The sequence below is a fragment of the Spermophilus citellus genome (genome assembly GCF_964194105.1).
Source record: "Spermophilus citellus genome assembly, chromosome: 15".
Classification (NCBI taxonomy): Eukaryota; Metazoa; Chordata; class Mammalia; order Rodentia; family Sciuridae; genus Spermophilus; species Spermophilus citellus.
Window position 1 is genome coordinate 52,543,179 of NC_138195.1, and position 20,846 is coordinate 52,564,024.

The 20,846-nt window shown below is 45.9% G+C and overlaps 2 protein-coding genes and 1 long non-coding RNA gene across 6 annotated transcripts in view; 2 read left to right on the plus strand and 1 right to left on the minus strand.

Annotated features, from left to right (window-relative positions):
* Positions 1-3,405, plus strand: part of ANXA11 (annexin A11) — a 45,577-nt gene extending 42,172 nt beyond the window's left edge. For all 4 annotated transcript variants that reach the window (XM_081268850.1, XM_081268853.1, XM_081268851.1 and 1 more), the window contains 3 exons: positions 1,131-1,189; positions 1,387-1,509; positions 2,602-3,405. In XM_081268850.1, coding sequence (XP_081124976.1) covers positions 1,131-1,189; positions 1,387-1,509; positions 2,602-2,661 — 242 coding nt within the window. In that variant the 3' untranslated portion in view covers positions 2,662-3,405. The remainder of the gene's footprint in view (positions 1-1,130; positions 1,190-1,386; positions 1,510-2,601) is intronic.
* A 6,274-nt stretch (positions 3,406-9,679) lies between these two features.
* Positions 9,680-20,763, minus strand: PLAC9 (placenta associated 9). Its single transcript, XM_081268856.1, has 4 exons — positions 20,524-20,763; positions 11,624-11,721; positions 10,298-10,421; positions 9,680-9,803 (listed from the first exon to the last, which is right to left on the minus strand). The coding sequence occupies exons 1-4, from the start codon at positions 20,585-20,587 to the stop codon at positions 9,793-9,795; spliced, it is 297 nt and encodes a 98-aa protein (XP_081124982.1). The 5' UTR covers positions 20,588-20,763; the 3' UTR covers positions 9,680-9,792.
* LOC308634779 overlaps positions 13,664-20,846 on the plus strand; it is a 55,032-nt gene continuing 47,849 nt past the window's right edge. Inside the window, exon 1 of the long non-coding RNA XR_014019085.1 lies at positions 13,664-16,224. This is a non-coding gene — a long non-coding RNA (uncharacterized lncRNA). The remainder of the gene's footprint in view (positions 16,225-20,846) is intronic.

Sequence of the window (20,846 nt, forward strand, 5' to 3'; positions counted from 1 at the left end):
GTGGAGTGCAAGAACCAAGTGTCCAGGGTTGCTAAATCCAGATCCACACAGTGGGAAGTCCCGCTTCCCGGATCATGGCAGAGTGAGCCCCGCTAGCCCGGTCAGGGGTGTCTTGTTTATATTTCCAGAGCCACTCTGGACAGGGAGCTGCAGTGTGGGCATTAGTGGGAGAGCATCCAGCTGCTGTCCCGGAGGAAGGTGACTCATATCCTGCCAAGTTTCCTCTAAAAATACATCCCTGCAGGCAGTTGTCAGATGTTTGTGATGGAAACACGTGGAAAGATTTTACTTGCAATAGCAAAACAGGCCTATGCCAGAGGAAGCTGGCGGGGCTCCCAGGATGGTGGCTGCTTCTTGCAGGGCTTGTGGCCTCTGAAGCAGGCCCCGCCTATCATGCAGAGTTGGGTCCTCCCCCTTTGGCTCTCACAACTCTTTATACTCACTGGGAAAAGCAGTTTGCCTTCCCCATCCCTCCCCCGCCACCAGCCCACTGTGCTTTCCTTGGAGCTTTCTGAGTGGAACAGACAACAAGTCCTCATTTCCTTACATGTCCCCATGTGTGTCTCTTGCTTGAAAATTCTAGAAGGACACTAATTCTGCTCAGCCATCTTTCTTTGTGAGGTTCATAGGGCTCTGATGCGCCTCTCCCTCCCCTCCCTACACAGCTCCCTGCATTGCTCAGGGGCCACTGGTTCTCATTCCTCTTTTTTTTTTTTAACAGTACTTGGGTTGAACCCAGGGGGCTCCACTGAGCTATCCCCAGCCTTTTTTATTTTTTATGTTGAGACAAGAGTCTCACTAAATTGCTGTGGCTGGCCTTGGACTTGAGATTCTTCTGCCTCAGCCTCCTGAGTGGCTGGGATTACCCGCGTGCACCACCGTACTTCATGTTCTCACCCCTTTTATCTGGGGAGTTACAAGGAGAGAGGCTGGGTTGGTGCCAGACTCTGTGTTCCTATTCCAAAGAGCTGGAGTCAGGATCATGGGGTGTAATTGGGCCTGGAGGAGAGGAAGATGGAGGCAGTGACAGGTTTGATCTCTGGAGCCTCCAAGGAGGACACCTGGGTAGTCTGTGCCTTTCTCGGGCTGAGTGTTCTGCCGATCTGGTTATGCTGTGTTTTTTCTTCTAGTGAAATGTCTCAAGAATACTCCAGCTTTCTTTGCTGAAAGGCTCAACAGGGCCATGAGGGTATGTAACTCCCATGTGCAAAAGGCCCAGGTCATCCCTGCATTAGCCCTACCTGTGCCTGGGACCAGGGGCTAAGCATAGAAGTCATGGAGAAAGAGACCTCAGCCTGGAGCACCCAGGGGCGGGGGAGGGGCAGAGGGTTGGGGAGTGAGAGGGTAGAAGGCCTGTTGTTCATGCTTTGGGTGGACTCTCTTTAGGGAGCAGGAACGAAGGACAGGACCCTGATTCGCATCATGGTGTCTCGCAGCGAGATCGACCTCCTGGACATCAGAGCAGAGTATAAGCGGATGTATGGCAAGTCGCTCTACCACGACATCACGGTACGAGGCCCTGGGGCTGACTGGGCTGGCTCTTGGCATCCCACTCACCTGTGCCCCTGTTTTCACCTTGCCCCCTCTGGAACAGCCAGGTACTTGGGCACTGGACCACACGTGTAATCTTGTGGCTGGACCTCAGACTTCAACTTCCACTGGTTCATCCAGTTGCCCCTGAACAACTTGTAAGCTTCTGAGATCCAGGTGTGTCTGGACCCTGCATCCTCAGCTCCAGTGCACCTGCTCAGTCAGTCAGCGCGTGGAAGTGATCACCCAATGGCAACTGTTGTGTCACTGTGCCCCAGAGCCAGGCTGACAACATTTATTCTTGTCTGGGTGACCTGACAGTGAAATTCCAAACTCATGTGAACTTTAAAATTGAAATCGCCAGGACCAGGTCCTGAATTGGACTCACTAGCATTTGATGTTGTTCCTTGAGAGAAACTCATCTCCATTTCCATGCTGTAAAGATAAGACTGTGGAAAAGTTCCTGAAAGCCGGGAACTAGCAATTCCTGACAGCATCTCCTGTGCGCCAGCAGACTGGCATCCGGAAGAAGCCATGGGCCTTACTCTCAAGGAGCAGACAGTGGCAGGAAATGATTAGAAATTAGCAGGGCCTGGCCGGCACTCCTGGAGCAGGTGCAGAGGAGTCAGACAGAGGAGAGAGCCTGGGAGCTGGGAGGCCTGTGTAGTAGCAGCATCTGACATTGTGTGGTCATGGAGATCACACTCCCTGGGCAGGACATGGTGCATTATGGCAGAACCTCAGTTTGGTGCTAGGTCAGCGCACTGGGAAAAGAACAATCTTGGTTAGCCCTGCATAGTGGTTTTAGGCTGATTTTAATTTTGTTGCAGTTGACTTTGATAACTGGGGTGAATGCAGCTTTTTTTTTTTTTTTTTTTTTTAATGGGGACCCGGGAAGGCTGAACTGCACTAAGGACTGCACTTGCTGCCTGCTGTAGGACCAGCAGGGTGGGACGTTTCCCAGGAGGGCCCTGCTTCTCCTCAAGGGGGCTTAGAACCAAAGAAAGTCAGGAACCAGGAGGCTGGAAGTGCCTTGCCTCCCTTAACGGATGCCTTTGTTTCTGTGACCAGGGAGACACTTCAGGGGACTACCGGAAGATTCTGCTAAAGATCTGTGGTGGCAACGACTGAGGAGTGACCACTGAGCAGTGACGTGGCTCACTTCTGCCCCCTGCAGGCAATGGTGATGCCCGGAAAAGGCCAAAGGAGCACCCTTTTGTCACAAATCCACAGAATAGCCCAAAGGTGCACTGTCTGTCCCTAGAGCCTTGGCCCTGACCTTCCTGCTCTTCCCACTCCACATATTATGTCGTGCTGAAGGGCCTGGGTGGGGCTAGAGCTCTCTCAAGGTGCCTCCGTCCCTTCGCCTCTTGCTCTTAAGGTAGATATTTTATTTCCTGATTCATGCAGTCATTCCTCACTGCTTGTGACGAAGACTCCTAGCTTCATTTTAGTCATGTGATTTTGTATGTCTATTTGAAGGCATATTTTCTTTCTTTCTTTTTTTAACTGTCATTGCCAGACAGATGCATACGAGTCTGTTTACTACACACACATTTCTGGTGAGAGCGATGGGGTGGGTAGAGAGCACCCTGCCCTCACCAAGGACAAAAGGGAGGACCTGTCAGGGTAATGTTTGCATCTGGTGAGAATGTGTCATAGGCTTTGTTTTTGCCAAACTCACTCCTTTTTAGAAAAATAAAAAGGCCAGAAAGTCATTTGTTCCATCATCCATGTACAACCACAAGAACAAGGCTGGTTCCCTGCCAGTGACAGGGCTCCTTGTAGTTTGGAATGTGCCTTAAACCTGAATGTCTGTAGCCAAAAACTGTTTTAAAATTAAAGTTAGCAAGCTCTGGAATGTTCTGGAAATGACTTCCTGGGGCCAGCCTGGTTTTTTTTCCTGCTTCGTGGCTCAGGGATTCCTATCTTATTAGCCAGTGAAAATTTGCTCAACTTGAAATAGAAGTTTGTGAGCATAAGCTAATTTATAGGGACTGAGTTTTAAGACTGTGACCAGGAGGAAATGGGCCCAATTCAAGGTACCTGTGGGCTAAAGGACTGTGTGATCTCATTGAAATCTCTCCAGGGGCAAAGATACTTACTTCCTTGCAGAGTTACTGGGAGATCTAGGTCAACACTGTCAGTTATGCTCAGGACAAAAGAGATGGGAAGAGATGCAGCCTTACAGGCCTCTTTCTGAAGACAGGTGCCCTGGGCTGTGGCTGTTTTCTGGAGACAGTAGTCAAGGCCAGTCCAGGCTACACATGTAATCTCACTTCTGAAAGGGCAACTAGAATATGAAGCACGAGCTAGGCATGGTGACACATGCCTGTAATCCCAGCTACTTGAGAGACTGAGGCAGGAGTATTGCAAATTTTGAGCCAACCTGGGCAACTTCGGAAGACCCCGTTTCACAGCAAAACTAAAGAGATTGAGGATGTAGCTCAGGGCTTTCCCGGCCCTGGGTTCAGTCCCCAGCATCATCAAACAACAACAGAAAGATGAAGCACAAGGTGAATTCAGCTCTTAGTGAGTTTTCGTATCTGTAGGGCAAGTGGGGCACTTTTCTTATTTTTACCTATCAAACCTGAAAGCTCTCTGTGCCTGTGTTCCCAATAAGAGACAGGTACATCATTACTCTGTCCCCCATCAGACCCCATGCAAATCTCTTCTCAGTAAAGGAGTCAGTCATTCAAGTCTCCCAGCTCTGATGGAGACCATAATCCACAGCTCCTGCTCCTAGGAAAGCTGCTCCTTGGTCCAACACTGGTATTCACACTGAGCCCGTTTCCTTTTGTAGTTAGAGCCTATATCCTGAATCAGAAAACACTCTGAGCTGCAAGTCGAGCATCCCTATTCTGATGTTGGCTCAGACACTGATTTGCCTTGTGACCCTGGAGAAGTCACATCTGTCTTTGGGCCTTTATAAAATGAGCAGTAAACTGGAGCAGAGCTTTCTAAAATTTAGTGTGCTCAACAACAATGGTGAGATAGGGAAATCCCAAAGTCTACTCACAAAACAAATAAGCTGGCAAAAACTCTGAGTCAACTTTATTGGAAATCTGGAAACAGAGTTCACAGCAACCAAGTGAATGCTTAGGGAAGAAAAAGGTGAATTCAGTATGAATTTTGTTATATTAACTTACCGTGGTACCATTCCCCACTCCCCAGCTTGACAGTAGCATCAAAAGCAATATTCCTCATTCCCTGTAAATCTTTGTAACACTGGAGGGAAGAGAATAGATATTATCCTCAGGAATAATTATGTCAGGTTATGCCCTAAAAGACTAACTCAAATAACTTTCTTTTGTTTGGCCTAATTTGGAACTTTCCCAGGGTGAAGGTGGCAACTGGAGACGGGAGGGTCATTTAAAAGGCAATCTTTTAGCCACTGATGCCTAGGGAGAGGTATAATAGTTGGGCAAAGAGGAGACAAATTAGAAACTTTAGAGAGGAAAGGCTAGGGAGTGAGGTACTTTAGGAAATGACATGTTTGAAGAGCTTGCACATGTCCTGGGAATTTAGAGGATCACACACATGTCCAGTCCTGGGTGCATGAGAAAGACTTGAGAAAGTCCTGAGCTCCCACCTGTGGCTCACAAGCAGGAAGAGAAAGCTAAGGCAGAGTTAGAAGCTGCCTGAGTGACAGGTATGGCTCACGCATGGAAAACACCCACAAAGACTGGGGGGACTTTTTTTGTTCCAGATGTTTAGGGAAATCTGGTGACTGGCTACTAAGCTAGCCAAAGACTGAGATCACCCTTGGACAAAGAGTACAACTTTAAAGCATTAGCTCAAGAAAGTTCCTGAATAAACTACAACGTATAGTAATAACAAGCTGGTAAAAAGGAGATTTGGTTTTCTAAGTGACCATATTATACTGTTCAAAATGTTCAGTTTTCAGCAAAAATATTAGGCACACAAAAAAGTATGGCTCACACATGAAAGACTTACTAATAGAAACAAGAAAGCTCAGATGTACTTACCAAAGACTTTAAATCCACTGGAGAAAAACAAAAGAAAACCCCCAAAGCTCAAAGAGCTAAGGAAACCATGAACAAAGAACTGAAAGAATCCAATAGAACCAAATAGAAAATTTCAATAAAGGGAAATGAGAAAAAGAATGAAATTGAAATTCTAGAATTAAAAAGCATAAAAATAAACGAGAAATTCAATAGAAGGGTTCAAGAGAAGATTTGAGAAGCCAGAAGAGTGACCAAACTTCAAGATAGGCCACTTGGGGGTATCCAGTCTGAGGAGCAGAAAGAAAAAAAAAAATGCAGTACTAACAGCCTAAGAAAATTGCTGGACCTTAGCAGGTATACCAGTGTACACATGGGAAATCACAGGAGAGGAGAGAAATGGCAAAAATACTTGAAAAAAGAGTGAGAACTTACACATTTGGTGGAAGGCATTGTGCATCCAAGGAACTCAGTGCATTTTAAGAAGGATAAAAGAGACGCATTGAGACCAAACCCAAAGAGACAGGGATCCTGAAAACAGCAAGAGAAGCAAATTTGTCATGTCGAGGTTATCATCAATAAGACCAGCAGCCAGTGGCTCATCAGGAAGTCATGGGGATCGGAAGCCAGAGGGGTGATATGTTTAATATGCTCCAAGAAATGTCAGCCAGGAATCCTTTATCTGGCTTGGTGCAGTGGCGCAGGCCTGTGATCCCAGTGGCTCAGGAGGCTGAGGCAGGAGGATCACAAGTTCAAAGCCAGCCTCAGCAACTTAGCGAGGCCCTGTCTCTAAATAAGATGTAAAAAAAAGGTTAGGGATGTGGCTCTGTGGTTATATGCCCCTGGGTTTAATCCCTAGTACAAAAAAAAAAAAAAAAAAAGATCCTATATCTGGCAAAATAAACTCAAAAAGAGAATAAAACATTTGGGATAAACAAAAACAAAATTGTTGCTAGTAGATATCACACATGGATTGTCAAGCCTTTCCAGCCAAAATAAAGACTACTGGACAGTAACTAAAATCCACATGAAGAATTAAAGAACACCAATAACGGTAATTGCAAAGGTAAATATAAAAATATTAATGTATTTTTTGGATGTGTAACTGCTTTTTCATTTTCCTCACATGATTGATTGATTGCTTTTGATACCAGGCATTAAAGCCAGAGGTACTTAACCACTGAGTCACTACATCCCCATCTTTCCCCCTCCCTTTTGAGATAGGGTCTGGCTAAGTTGCTTATGGCCTTGCCAAGTATCAGAGGCTGGCCTCAAACTTGTGATCCTTCTGCCTCAGTCTCTAATGTCACTTGGATTACAGGTGTGTGTCACCATACCCACCATTCCTTGTATGATTTCAAAGACAACCATACCAAACAATAACTAATATTGATGGACACAAAACGTATAAAGATAATTTGTGACAGTAACAACATATGGATGGATGGTGAAGTTGTGTAGAAACAAATTCTTGTATACTATTAAAAAATGATGTTCATTCAAACCAAATTGGTATGAAGCAGGTGTTAATTGTAATTCCAGTGAAACCACTAAGAAAATAACTAAAACAGTAAAAGTGAAAAAGGAATAAAAATGATATGCTTTTAATCTGTAACATAAAATATAGCATAATGGATGAATTGACTCATTTCTTTAGTAATAAGAATTATTATTAATCACTTTAAATATAAATGGAATAAATTCTCCATTTAAAAGGAGGGAATTGTAGTACAGATTTTAACACTGTTACAAGAGAAACAAGGACATTTTACCCTGATAAGAGTCAACCTATAAGAATATGACAATTATAAATACTTATGCACCAAATAGTAAAGCCCTAGAAAGTTTGAATAAAAATTGACCGAAAGTGATGGGAGAAATAGGCAGTTTAATAATTGGAAGACCTGGAATGTAGCCAGTGGTAGAACTCTTGCCTAGCATGTGCAACACCCGGGTTTTGTTCCCCAGCACTGCAGAAAATAAATAAACATAATAGAGATTTCAACATTCCACTTTCTCTATTGGATAGAGCAATTAGGTAAACAAGGAAACAAAACTTGAACAATCTTGTAAACCAATTAGAGCCATGTAAAACACTCCACTCAGCTGATAATAGACCACAAAGCAATCTAAATTTTGTAAAGTTCTATAAAAATATGAGCAAAATTGATAAATCTTTAGACAGAGAAGGAGGGAATGCTCATGAGGAATGAGAGTGACACTACTCACAACCTTACAGAAATAAAAGGATAAGAAGACACTGTGACCAACTCTGTGACCACAAGTTGAACATTCTAGAGGAGATAGATAAATTCCTAGAAACACAGATTATCAAACTAATTCAAGAAGAAATAGAAAATGTAGATAGACCTATACCAAAGGGATTAAATCAGTGATCAAATAATTTACAGTGGGAAAAAAAAGCCCATGGTCAGATGACTTCATGGTGAATTCCATCAAAGATTTAAAGAAAAATCAACTCTTTTTCAAAAAAAAGAAAACACTTCTTTCTTAATCCATCCTATGAGACTAGTATGACCTTAGTACCAAAGCCACACAAAGACATGACAAGAAAACCACAGACTAATATGTCTTACAGGTACAAAAGTCCTCAAGAAAATCCACTAGCATATATAAGGACAGTACACCTTGCCAAAGTGGGATTAACCCCGGGAATGCAAGGCTCATTCAGTATACAAAGATTAATCAATTTAATGTGTTATTAATAAAACGAAAGGATAACACCCCACTTCATCTTCTCATTTGATGCAGAAAAAGCATTTGAAAAAAACCAACACCCCCTTTGTGATTTAACAAAAAAAAAAAAGCACTCAAGAAACAGAAGGGAAATGTCTCAATCTGATAGAAGGCATCCACGAAACGTCCGCAGCTAATGTTGCTGGTGGGGTTGGAAAATAGCACAGCTGTTGTGAGAAACTGGCAGTTCTTCAAAAAGTTGAACAGTTACTATTTGGTTCAGCAGTTTCATTTCTATGCACATACTCAAGAAAACGAGAACATATCTACACAAAAACTCGTAAATAAATAAATTATAGCATTATTCATATTTTCCTGTAAGTGAAAACAACCCCAAATGTCCATTTATTAATGCTTGGATGAATAAAATGAGGTACATCCATTCAATGGAACATCATTCAACCATGAAAAGGAATGTACTGATAGGTGTACAACTTAAAAACATGCTCAGTGAAAGAAGCCAGATACAAAGGGCCACTTATTGTATGATTCGTTTATATAAAATATTCAGAGAGAGAGAAGTCCATAGAGAGAAAGGTTAGAGGTCTTTAGGGGACTGGTGGGAGAGGGAATGGGAAGTAACTGCCTAGTAATTGCAGGATATGATGAAAGTGTTGTGGAATTAGATGGAATTGATTGTATAACATTGTGGATATGCTGAAAGCAGCTGAATTTGTAGTTTAAACTGGTTACAATGGTGAATTTTATGTAAATTTTATTTTAATAGGAAAAAACATTTTAAAAGGGCTGGAGGTAAGGCTCAGTGGTAGAGCCAGAACTTGGTGGTGGTGGTGAGTTTCATCCCCAGCACCAAGGTGGTGGGAGTGGGGTGTCTTCAGTGAACACAGAAATCCCCTGGGGAATCTCATTAAGATGCAGATTCTAATTCAGGAGATCTGGATGGGTCCAAGAGCCTGCATTTCTTGTGTGTGTTTGTGTGTGTACTGGAGTGGGAACCGGGCCTGGCCACACACTAGGCAAGCACTGAACCATCCCCAGCCCTTTTTAAAAAAATTTATATTGAGTCAGGGTCCCACTGAGTTGCTTAGGATGGCCTCAAACTTGTGATCTTCTTGCCACAGCTTCCTGCGCATCTGGGAGCGCAGGTGTGTGCCACTGAACTCTGCTAAAATCCTGCATTTCTGAGGAGCTCGGGGTGGTGCTGTTGCTGTTTTTCTGGGGCCTAAGTTTGAGTAGCAAGGCTACTTACAGTGCCCTTCTGCTGTGTCCCTGTTATGATTCTGGGCCTCAGGAGTCTCACCTCTGGGTACCACTCCTGCTCAGTCTGTCGCTATAAGTAAGGAGGGCTGAAGCACAGGGTGCTCTCCCAGATCTGAATCTGGAGGGGGAACCAGAGCCTCAGAGCATGGAAGAAAAGGGAGAAGGGACTGTGGCTGCAGGTGTCACTGTCCACATACACAGAGGGCATCAAAGGAGTTGCTTTTATTTCATACAAAGGTAGGGAAAGGTAGAGGCTCTGGTCTGAGTTGCCCTCCACGAGGTCCCACCTCCAGCTGCTCAGCTACTCCACCTCGGCGGCTCAGAAATGATCTGAAAGAAAGGCGTGACCCCAGAGTGAGCTGCAGGGGGTACTGAATGGTCCCCTCATCCTCACAATGTCAGCAGTTTACTCCCCCATTCCCTCCTCAGTCCCCTGGACGCACAGGCTCAAGAAGGAAGCAGGCGACAATCCCACCATGGCCCCATCAGTGACGTGCGGGTCTTCCCTGGCGGGGATTTGGGATGGAACAAGAATGGATGCTGGGAAGGAGATGAAAGAGGACGGGGGATCTCTGAGGCGTGCCCAAGGCCAGCGTCGGAGGGAGACGCTCTCCAGGTCGGGGTAGTGAGTACACCTCTGCAGCGGTGCCCGCGGTGGCGCGAGCTGTCCCTTCGGAGCGGCGGAGGGTCTCCCTGCTGGTCCAGGCTGCACTCCTGCGGTGGAGCAGCCACCTCTCTCGCGTGCTTTCCCAGACTCCGCGCACCGAGGCCCTGGGGCTGCCCGCCCTGCCTCCCCAGCCTCCCCAGCCTCCTCCGCCGCTCACCGTCTCCGAGGAGGTCTGGGGCGGGGCTGAAGGGCCCTGGCGGCAGGTTCCAGGCCAGCTCCTCCAGCAGGCCCAGGAGGCCTTTCACTTCTGCCTCCAGGTGCTCCACCACCTTCTCCGCCGTCTAGAGAGGGAGAGGGGGGCGAAGTTAGGGTCAAGAGTGGGGCAACTTCTGCTTAGTCTGCCACGCTCCAAGGACCACTGGGTCCAGCGGGGAGAGAACTGGGTGCTCATTCGGGCTCTGCTTCCACCTCCCTGTTTCCCCACATGACAATCTCCCAGGCGGCTTGCCCTCTAAGGCCCCTCCCCGTCTTCACTCAGCTGTCTCCGTCCCAAGCTTGGCAGAAGCACCCCCTTTCTGCTTTAGAACTTGGCAGCCAGAGTTCATATTCCTTTTATTGTCGCGCCCCCTGGTGGCACAGCTGCCAAATAACAGGTTCGGGATTTTAAATTTTTCTTTATTCAGGATTCTTAACTTTTTTGTCATGGGCTATGTTGGCAGTCTGATGAAACCTACAGAACTTTTCAGAAAAAAATGCTTTAAATGTAAAAAGAAAATTCTGTAGTTTTAACAAGGAAATAAACTTTATTAAATATTATTCAAATGTTAAAAATTTTTGATATAAAATATATGTACTTATTTAATTCACTAAATAAAATGATCTAAAATCGAGCATAACAATTAATGCTATCCTAACACAATAAGGAGTGTAAATGACTTGTGATATTCCTTTTTTTTTCTATACTGGGGATTGAACCCAGGGGTACTTTACAACTGAGATGAACTATATCCCCAGCTGTTTTTACTTTTTATTTTGCAACAGAGTCTTGCTAAAGGCTGATCTCAAACTTGGTAATCTTCCTGCCTTACCCTCACAAGTCACTAGGATTACAGATGTGTGTCTCTGCACCTGGCACATGTTGAGATATTCCCAATGACTATAATGGCATGAAGTTATTTGTGATTTCTGTTGAGGACAAAGTTACCATACAGTTTTACTGTGAATAGGAACACAAAATCTCAATTAAAGGTCTGCGACAATAAAGATGTAAAATTTCCCCCACATAAGCTTATGAATCCCAGGTCATGAGCCATGGCGGCATCACAAAACACAGGGATCAGATTTCTACTTTCCTTAATTCTGCATTCAGCTGGTCACCTGAACCAGCTGCCCCAGTTAGGGCAGGGGGACAGTCAACGAGGTGATTAAGGGACAGGATTGAACTGATTTCCTGCCATTCCAAGGTAAGGTTGTGTCTGTGCCACCAGCCTGGCAGGGAAGTGGTCTTTATGCTTCATGTTCCCCACCTCAACACCTTTATTACCTCTTCCATCACGTCTAAACGATCTTGGACAGCCATGTATCTGTCACAGCCTGTGCTCCAAGCGGGGTCTCCTTGGGAGGGGCTGAGGGGCTCAGCGGCTGTGGAAAAACAAGTCTTGTCAGTGGAACCCTCAGTTTCCCTGCAGCACAGAGACCCCAGACTTGGAGTGAGTTGGGTCTTGAAAGCCCCCAGGGATGAGCAGAGAAATGCTCAGGTGCGAGCTAGTGTGCAGGTTGCCACCACCCTATCACCACTTGTCTCTGCAGCTGCCTTCACCTACAGACCCAAGTGGGCTTCATGAGGATGCAGTGACCGGCCTGGGAAAAGTCAGGAAAGAACAGATTTTAGCCAGAGAGAGGCATGAAATAACAGGCTCCACAGGACACAACCTCCAGGGATTTGGAGTGACCAGAGAACAGAGGGTGGGAGAGGAGATGGGGCAGAGGGATCCTGGAAACAAAGCCAAAGGGTAGATCTTTATCCTAAGGCTTTAAAAATAAATAAATATGTATGTAAGTAAGTAAGTAAATAAATAAACAAACAATTACAGGGCTGGTGTTGTGGCTCAGTGGTAGAAAGCTTGCCTAGCATGTGTGAGGCACTGGGTTAGATTCTCAGCACGGCATTAAAAAAAAAAAAGGAAAAAAAGGTCCTTTGACAAAAAATATTAAAAAGAAAACCAATTACAATGTTCGGAGCTTTATTTTAACAGTCGAGTATTTTAAATACAGATAACAGATTGGAAGGGTAGTTCTTTGGAGGCAGGAGGTAATCAGAGTAAGGAGTGATGAACACAGTAGCAAAAGGAATAGAGGGAAAGAAAATGCACGGGGAAAGCTGGATGAGGTGGTGCATGCCTGTAATCCCAGCAACTTGGGAGACTGAGGCAGGAGGATTGCCAGTTTGAGGCCAGCCTAGGCAATTTAGTAAGACCCTCTGCAACTTAGTGAGACCCTGTGTCAAAAATAAATAAATAAATATAAAGTTTTGGGGATGATGTGGCTCAGTAGTGAAGCACCCCTGAGTTCAATCCCCAGTAACAAGGAAGGAAGGGAGGGAAGGTGGGAAGGAAGGAGGGAGGAAGGAAGTGTTTTAATAGTAGCATTGACATTGGGCACCAGTTAATCATAGCTGGCATTTGACGAGTGTTACCAAGCAGTGTGCCCAGCAATGTGTTAATTCAACATGTTAACTTCCCCTTCCAACAGCCTGCTAAGACACCCAACTTACAAATAGGGAAATTGATGCAAAGAAGGCTGAAATGCCACTGCTGGGAAGAGAAGACCTGAGATTCAACCTTCTCAACTTCGATTCACCAGTTTCCTCCCCAACCTCGTTCTCCTGGCACCACCAACCCTCACACCAGAAGTTTCAGAGCCCTGGTTCTGTGCTCAGGGTTTGGAGGTGGTGACTCTGAGCTGCCTGCGGGGCACCTGGAAGAATACTGCCACTCAGGGTGCTGTCCCAGAGGTCAGGAGAAGTGAAGAGCTTTACAGATTCTACAGAAGGTGACAAGGACAGCATGGTGTAAGGCAGCAGGGAGGGCTAACCTGAAGAGCACAGAAGGACAGCAACAGAAGGCCCTGCCCAGTGCCACCTCACACTTCTGCCAGAGTGGTGCAGGCGAGGCAGAGGGATGAGATGGGCCAGGTCCGGGAACCCTTTTCATGAGGCTTGGGCAAGAGGGAAGGCAGATCAGATCACCAAGCTTCTAAAAGTGTTTCCTGTTGTCCTTTCTGTTTGCTTAAGCACTGGAGAAACAGCCATGCTTGTAGCCAGAGGGACAGGAGGGAAACAGAACTAAAGGAGTGTATTTCCTGCAAATGGGGGGCCATGGGATCCAGAAGGGAGACAGACCACCATCAGAGAAGGACAAAAGGATAGCAGCAGGGATGGGTCCAGGTGAACTGTTTAAATGGCCAAAAAAATTGGTGGGGGGATACCCACCTGAAGACCTCTAACTGCGAAATAAGATGGGACTGTCTGCTGAACATCATGGCCAACTGACTTGTTGACTTTTTAGGAATTCTGTGTCTGGGAGCGCCTGAGATCATTGGGGGTGTGCCCTCAAAGGACTTTGTGGGATCTCTGTCTCTTACTCCTCTTCTTTCTGACTGATGAGGTGAGTGGTCTGCTTTGTCATAGGCCTCCAGCATGATGCGTTGCCTCCCCCCTAGGCCCAGAGCAATGGGGCCAAGCAAGCATAGACTGGAACCTCCAAAACTCTGAGCCAAAACAAAGCTTTTCTCTTTGTGAGTCAATCACCTGAGGTGTTTCATTATAGTGACGGCAAATTGACTAATACAGCACCTCTTGCAGAGAATGATTTGATTTTCAAATTCTCCTTTTTGTTATTTTCTTCTATTGGACTGAGAAAGCCCTCCACAAAAGACAATGGTGGTATTGTTGAATTTGGGGAGGGAGGAGGCTGGTATCCTGGCATGTTGGCTACTTTTATAAAAACGAGTCTTTTAGAAACCCAGACTAAAATATGTACAGCTGAAATGCTATGATATATTGGATTTACTTCAAAATACCCCAGGCTTGGCATGGGGATGAAGGAGAGGCATCAACAGGCCTTTAGAGCAAACCAAATCAGCCAAGGGTTGACCATTGCTAGAGATGGGTGACGGTCACATGGGGATGCATTCCACCATTCCCTCTACATTTGAGTATATCGTTTGACATTTTTCATAAAATAAGCCAGTTGTCTGATGGAGTTGTTAGCAAAAAGTAGAAACTGTCATGGATCGAATGCAGAGGGAGGATTGTATGGGAGACCCCACCGGAAGGGCTGGCATTGTAAGAAAGCCTTTAAGAGGTAGGGGAAGGTCAGGAGGTGACCCTGGTCTCATTTGTCTTAGCTTAAACTAGGGTGCTCAGCCTGGAGAGGAAAGACTTTGCAGAGTGAGAAGCTTTTGCCCACAGTGTAGGCTGTCTCAGGAAGAGGGGACTGTCCTGGTGTGAGCCTGTGTGCACACATACCTGAGGACCTTTGATGAAGTCATTTCCCTGGGTATCACCTGCCTTCTCTCCTCCCACCCTTCTCAGAGCTCATGCAGAGAGGAAGCAATGCAACCCTGGCAGCAGACAGCGGATGAGCCAGCTGTGGATGCTCAAACAACATGCAACTGCTCCCCTCCATTGGCCTCAAGCTCCCTGTTCCCTACGTGCCTGCGATGAGGTCTGACTTGGCTCCAGCATCTCCCTGGGGAAGAGACTGGGCTGAGGTCATTCTCCACACAGCTCAGCACTAATCCCTCACATCTGGACAGAGCTGGGATCTGTGCACCACTGCATAACTGTCCATGAGCTCATCCGGGCCTCTGGGGGACTTCCTGTGAGAGAGAAAACTTGGAGCGGGCCTTGACAACCTCCCTGCCCAGTCAGCCCCACACTGGAGGCTGCTCGTTGCTTTGGTCTGAATGCATTTTGGCCAAGAACACCTTGCAGACCCATCCTCAGCCTGGCTCAGCCACTAGTTATCCCGGACTATGAGAAACTTCTTTTGTCCTCCTGAGCCTCCGCAGCCTCTTGTGTAAATTGGGCTGGGTTAACCCAATGCCTCCAGATGTAGCTCATCCAAGATGCTTCTCTGCCTTTCGGGGCCTGCTAAGAGGCCTTAAAAGTGATCTCCAAAGGAAAAGTTACTTCTTGGAGCAGAAACTCCAACAAGGCAAAAATTGTGTGCCTTCCATTTCTCTCTTTCTCTGCCTTACCCCCCACATGGGGCTGTCAGGGGTGGGAAAGGCTGAAGGATTATCATGGCATAGCTTTCAGAGCCCAAACTGTGGCTTGCCAGTGTCCCTTCCTTCCTTCCTTCCTTCTGCTCTCCTGACCCCACCAGTTGGGAAATGGACCTCCTTGGATGTTGGGTTGTTTTCTCTGGCTCAGCTTCTGCTCAAGGCCTGATGTGCACCCTGGCCAGTGGCCATGGGTGGAGAAGCATCCTGCACTGCCAGAGGGAGTCCAGAAGCCCAGGGGAAGTGCTGGGTTGGCCCAGTTAGAGACCTGACCACCAGGACCTGTCCTCTGGGCTAGAAAGTATGATCCCTTCCCATTTACAGACCTCACAGGGAGACCTTTGGGATCTGGCATTCAGAGAGTAAGGAAGCACCCACAACTAAAGTGATTTCTTGTGCTGGGTGATGACCATTTTCTCAGTAGTGAGTCTAACAGTCGCCTTCCAGATCATCAATGTCACATCCTATTTTTACCATCAGCATTGGTCACTGGGGGGTTAATTATATTTGATCACACTCCAACATAATAGAATGGTAACTTTTTCCACATCTAATACTTGTATAAATATTTGTGATTCATTCAAAATAATCAGTGGCTTTTTTTTTTTTAAGAAGCAGAAAAATAAATACATAAAGCAGAAGAACGCTACTTTGAAGTCAGTGTGTGAGGACTTCCAGTCTGTGGAGCTGCTCTGGCTGAAGCAGGAGAGGGACCCTCCAGCCCTGAAAGAGAGAGTGAAGATCCTGAGAGTGCAGATTTTTGTTTTGTTTGGTTTGTTTTGTTTAAGAAGGGATGTGTCCTAGTTTCCTTGTCCTCTGGACATTTTCTGGATCTGGATGGGAGCCCTGTGGATCACTGTGAGTGTACCAGTGTCATTTTGATGCATTCTTTGGGTTAAGTTAGTACTTTACTTTTAGAAAGCAAGTTAAGCTGCTGTAACAAGAGCCCCTTTCCATTACACCCATGTTTATTTCTCTTGTGTTTTGATTCAGAGCTGGACTGGCTGCTGGCTGGCTGGCAGCTCTGCTCTCCTAGTTGGATAGGAAGCTAGATTACTTCTATCTCGATACACTGTGTTTTTTAAACCACCGATTTATCATGTTAAACACATCCCCAAACCCCAGGATTCTGAGAAGGCTCAAAACCCATCCAGGACAAACCTCTTTCTGTGTGCTGTGGGAAAGAACACAGGGCTGGCTGTTGAAGACACTGCCTTCTCACGGTGTGCTTTCTGCCTGTCACCCAGCTTCTTCAATTGCCCTCTAAGGCCTTTCTAGGTGAGGAATCTGTGACTCAGGGAGAGGAAGGCATGGAACAGGGAGGTCAGGAAGTCAACCAGGACACAGCTCTCTGTGTGGAGGCAAGCGTTCTTTTCAGATCACTCTGACCAGGACTCAAGATGGAGAGGCATCTGTTCTAAGGCTAAACCCATGCAGGGATCAGAGGGTGCAAGGATCCAAGGGGCACTGGGATGCTCTGCTCCAAGCCAGTCCCACTTGCTGGACCTTAGCTTTCTTTGCTTTTTAAAATGGGCATAACAACACTCTACATTCCAAGTGACTATTGATTTGGGATGGCTTGTTATGTGCCAAGCTTTTTTGTTACGTGCTTATTTGCATCATCTCCTTTACATATATCTTGAGGTCTTTTTAATTATTTTAATTTTTTACAGACCAAACAACCAAGGATAAAAAAGTTTGGGTGACATGCTGAAGATTGCATAGCTGTTAGGTGGCGGCAAGAGAATTTGAGTCTCACTGCCTGATACTGTCTATACTGTCCCCTAGCAGTAGTGTGACTTTGTGTAGGTTAAGGGTCTCCCATCTCTGGGCTTCTGCTGCCTCCTTTGTAAAATGAGGGGATAGACAGGTATCATAGGATCCTCACCACAAACCTCTAGCATCTTCCGTTTTGATCCAAAGCAAAAGCAGAATCTCAATGGCAGACAGATATCCATAGACACAGGGAAGGTGGTAGACAGTGACAGTTCAAGCCCCAAGGGGTGAGTGAGAATGGTAATATTAATAAAGAAGACTAGAATTGATTTGGGATTCCTCTGACAGCAAAAAGGAGCTCAGCTGAAGCTTTACCTTAAGAGAAGTTCTCTACAGGTAACACAAAGCAGTTCACTTCACTCAATATATAAAAAAGCTTTAATAGGTTAATATGAAAAAACCTCAATGCCACAATTGAGAAAGTGTAAAGTAGTTTATAAGAATCTGCACCAATGACCAATACACCTTTGAAGAAAAAGTCCAACCTCACCAGTAATCGAATAAATTCAAATTAAAATCATAAAGACTACCTATAAAGTATTATTGCAAAGAAAAATTCTACCTGGAATTAGATAAAGATTCTAGATTTAGGAATCTTTTATAGAAAATAGGAGAGGTAGAGGAACAAATAAATGATACCAACGTGATACAAATAGCAAAATAAATATGAAAAACTTCACAGGACAAACTTAGTTTTTCAATAAAGAAATTTTAAGAAAAAAAAAGGGAGAGAGAGACAGAGACCCTACATATTTGAAGAGATTTAGCAAGCATATCAACCAAATGAAATGTATATCACCTTACCTGGAATGAATGAATGATATATAAACACACATACACAATTAAGGACATTTGAACAGAGTGAATATTCGCTAGAAAGGGATTGTTCATTCTGGGGAGTGTGATAATTGCAGTTATGTTTACTTAAGAATTATTTTTCTTCGACAGGTGTGGTGGTACACACCTATAATCCCAGCAGCTTGGGAGGCTGAAGCAGGAGACGGAGGCAGGAGGATTGTGAGTTCAAAGCCAGCCTCAGTAACTTAGTGAGACTATGTGTCTAAATAAAATATAAAGAAGGGCTGGGGATGTGGCTAGTAGTTAATCACTCCTGGCTTTAATGCCCAGGATCCAAAAAACGAAAAACAAATTATTTATCTTTTAGATATACACAAGGAAATATTTATAGATCTTTATCTTTATAGATGAAAATACAGGATGCCTGGAATTACTTTTAAATAATCCAGGCAGGAGAGAGGATGTAGACTCATAGATAAAACAAGATTGGCCATGAATTAGTACTTAAGGCAGGTTTCTAGATATGTTACACAATATTCTATGTTTATGTACTATTATTTTGTATAGTTTGTGGCCTCATGTTCACATCATCAAAAAATTAAGGAAAACTCTGTACCCCAGAAATATGTATAATTCCAATGCATCAAATAAAAATAAAAAATTATATTTTTTAAAATGTTAAGGAAAACAGTGGGATATTGTCTGAAATCTGAAAGGTTATAAATTAAAATGTGAAAAAGTACATTAACATATTTTTACTTTCTTCGTTTCCATCTGTAGCAATGAGCGTGCATAATCAGAAGGAAAAATAATGCTTAAAAACGAATTTAAAATGTATATATCAATTGTGGTTAAATGAGCCACAAAAAATCACTTTGGGGCGGAGCTGGCTCCTCCCTCAGAGAAGCACAGAAAGGCTTTGTGCCTTTAGCTGTGGGAGCCTGGGCTGAGTGGGAGGAGGGCCCCTTGCCCAGGGAGGTGATGGGGAGGTCATGCAGTGTGGATAGAGCTCGATGCTGGGCAGAATTTCCACCCTTCTTCAACCAGCCTTAAGCAGAAGCAGTTGATTATCTTTACCAGGTGAGGAAACTGAGGCTGGGAGTGATCTGGTTGTGTGAGAGCTAGATTGGATGTGTGCTTCCTGGTGGGCACCTCCTCTCATCCTATCCCTGAAGCCAGCTTGGGGGATGACTTGCTTCTCCTCAATTTACAGAGGAGGAAACAGCCTCAGATGTGTAAAGTGACTTACCCAAGGTGGAAGTTCCCAAGGATCAGGACTGCCTGAGTCTTTTTCCCTGAGTACTCAGTCAGTACACTGGTCCCGAAAGCCACTCCTATACTTCTATGTCAACAGGGCACTTCTGCATGGGTGGGTCCAACAGCCTGCCTGAGGGGGCTGCAGTGCTGGATGCCTGGACAGGGCTCTTTCTTGCATCCATGAGAAATGAGCTTTCTCCTCATAGGGACAACTGGGATGAGCAGCAACTGTTCCCTGAGTAAATGGGAATCTGGCTGTGAACTGTAAAGTGCTGTACAATAAGCAGAGTCTTGGTGTGGAGGGACGTGCCTCTTTGTACAGTCCTGGGTTGTAGGACAATATATGCCTTGCCACGAGTCACCCTGTCTCTTCACTGTTTCGCCTGGGAAGGGGCAGCATAAGACTGCAGGAATCAGTGGGTAAAGGGGACAGTGCAAGGTAAGAAATCCATAAGGCTTCTCCCTCCTGTAAGCCCCCTCCCCCTCCACTTCCACTCTCCATCCACGGTAGCTTGGACCCTCAAGGAAACTGGAACCCTGGAGGCTGGCCTCCACTTGCCTGCAGAACCCCCTCGGGCCACCTGGCATTTGAATCTGGGCCTTGCCTGGTCATTCATGCTGTGGAGCTCAGCTGCCAAAGCAGTGCCCCCTGAAGCCAGACCTGGCCACCCCGGCAGGCCTTGGGGGTGGAGCTGGCTTCCAGAGCTGCCCCACCAAGAAGCGTTGACCTCCATCCCCATCCTTCTTCTCTCTCCCGCTGGGCCCCTGGCATGGGCTTTCTGAGCTCTTGTCCCCTTTGGTCTCTAAAACTTTCTCTTTGCCTCTTTCTCCTGTCTTCTTGCCCATCCAGTTCCTCTTTTTCTTTTCTTCTTGTTCTTTTGTTTGTTTGTTTTTCAGACTCCTTTTTCTTTCTATCCTCCTTCATATCCATTTATCTCCAAAGCCTCTTTCTGTCTCAGCCTTTCCTTCTCTTTTTAGGCTCCCCCTCTCCTTTAGCACTTGTTCTTATCTTCATTTCTCCGCCCTTCTCTGCCTCTTTCTACTTTCTCACCGCTGTCTCTCCCTTTCAGCATCTATCTCTATCTCTCTATCTCTATCTCCTCTCTCTGTCTCTATCTCTCTATCTCCATCTTTATATCTATCTCTTCTCTATCTCTATCATCTCTCTCTCTCTCTCTCTCTCTCTCTCTCTCTCTCTCTCTCTCTCTCTCTCTCTCTCTCTCTCTCCATCTTTATCCTTCTTTCCCTCTATCCGCCTCTTTCTTTGCCTCTATCATTCCTACCTCGCCATCCGCGGTCTCCCAGGGCGCCCCGGGTCCCACTCACCCGCCAAGGCGCCCGCGGCGCAGAGCAGGGCGAGCCCAGCCTGTGCGCAGAGCAGGAGCCCCATGGTGCTGGCCTGGCAAATCTCAGCGCTGTGTCTGCCGGAGGCCGCCCTCCCCAGGATAGCGCCGGCCGGCCCAGGAGGAAATGCTCCAAGTCTGAGCCAAAATTCCTGGGCGGCTCCGGCTTTCTGGCTCCAAAACACACTTCCCCTCCAGAGGCCCCGCGGCACCCCGCGGATCTCAGAGACCCCAAAGGCCAAATCGCTCGAGTTCCAGCCAGGGCGCCACCCCAGGAAGGGTGTTCAGGAGGAGGGGATTTGGGGA

Coding starts and splice junctions, on each gene's coding strand:
- PLAC9 (XM_081268856.1), bottom strand. CDS start 20,587: ATGGGGCTCCTGCTCTGCGCACAGGCTGGGCTCGCCCTGCTCTGCGCC. Junction 11,722..20,523: donor CGCCGCGGGCGCCTTGGCGG/GTGAGTGGGACC, acceptor GTTTTTCCACAG/CCGCTGAGCCCCTCAGCCCC. Junction 10,422..11,623: donor GTTTAGACGTGATGGAAGAG/GTAATAAAGGTG, acceptor CTCCCTCTCTAG/ACGGCGGAGAAGGTGGTGGA.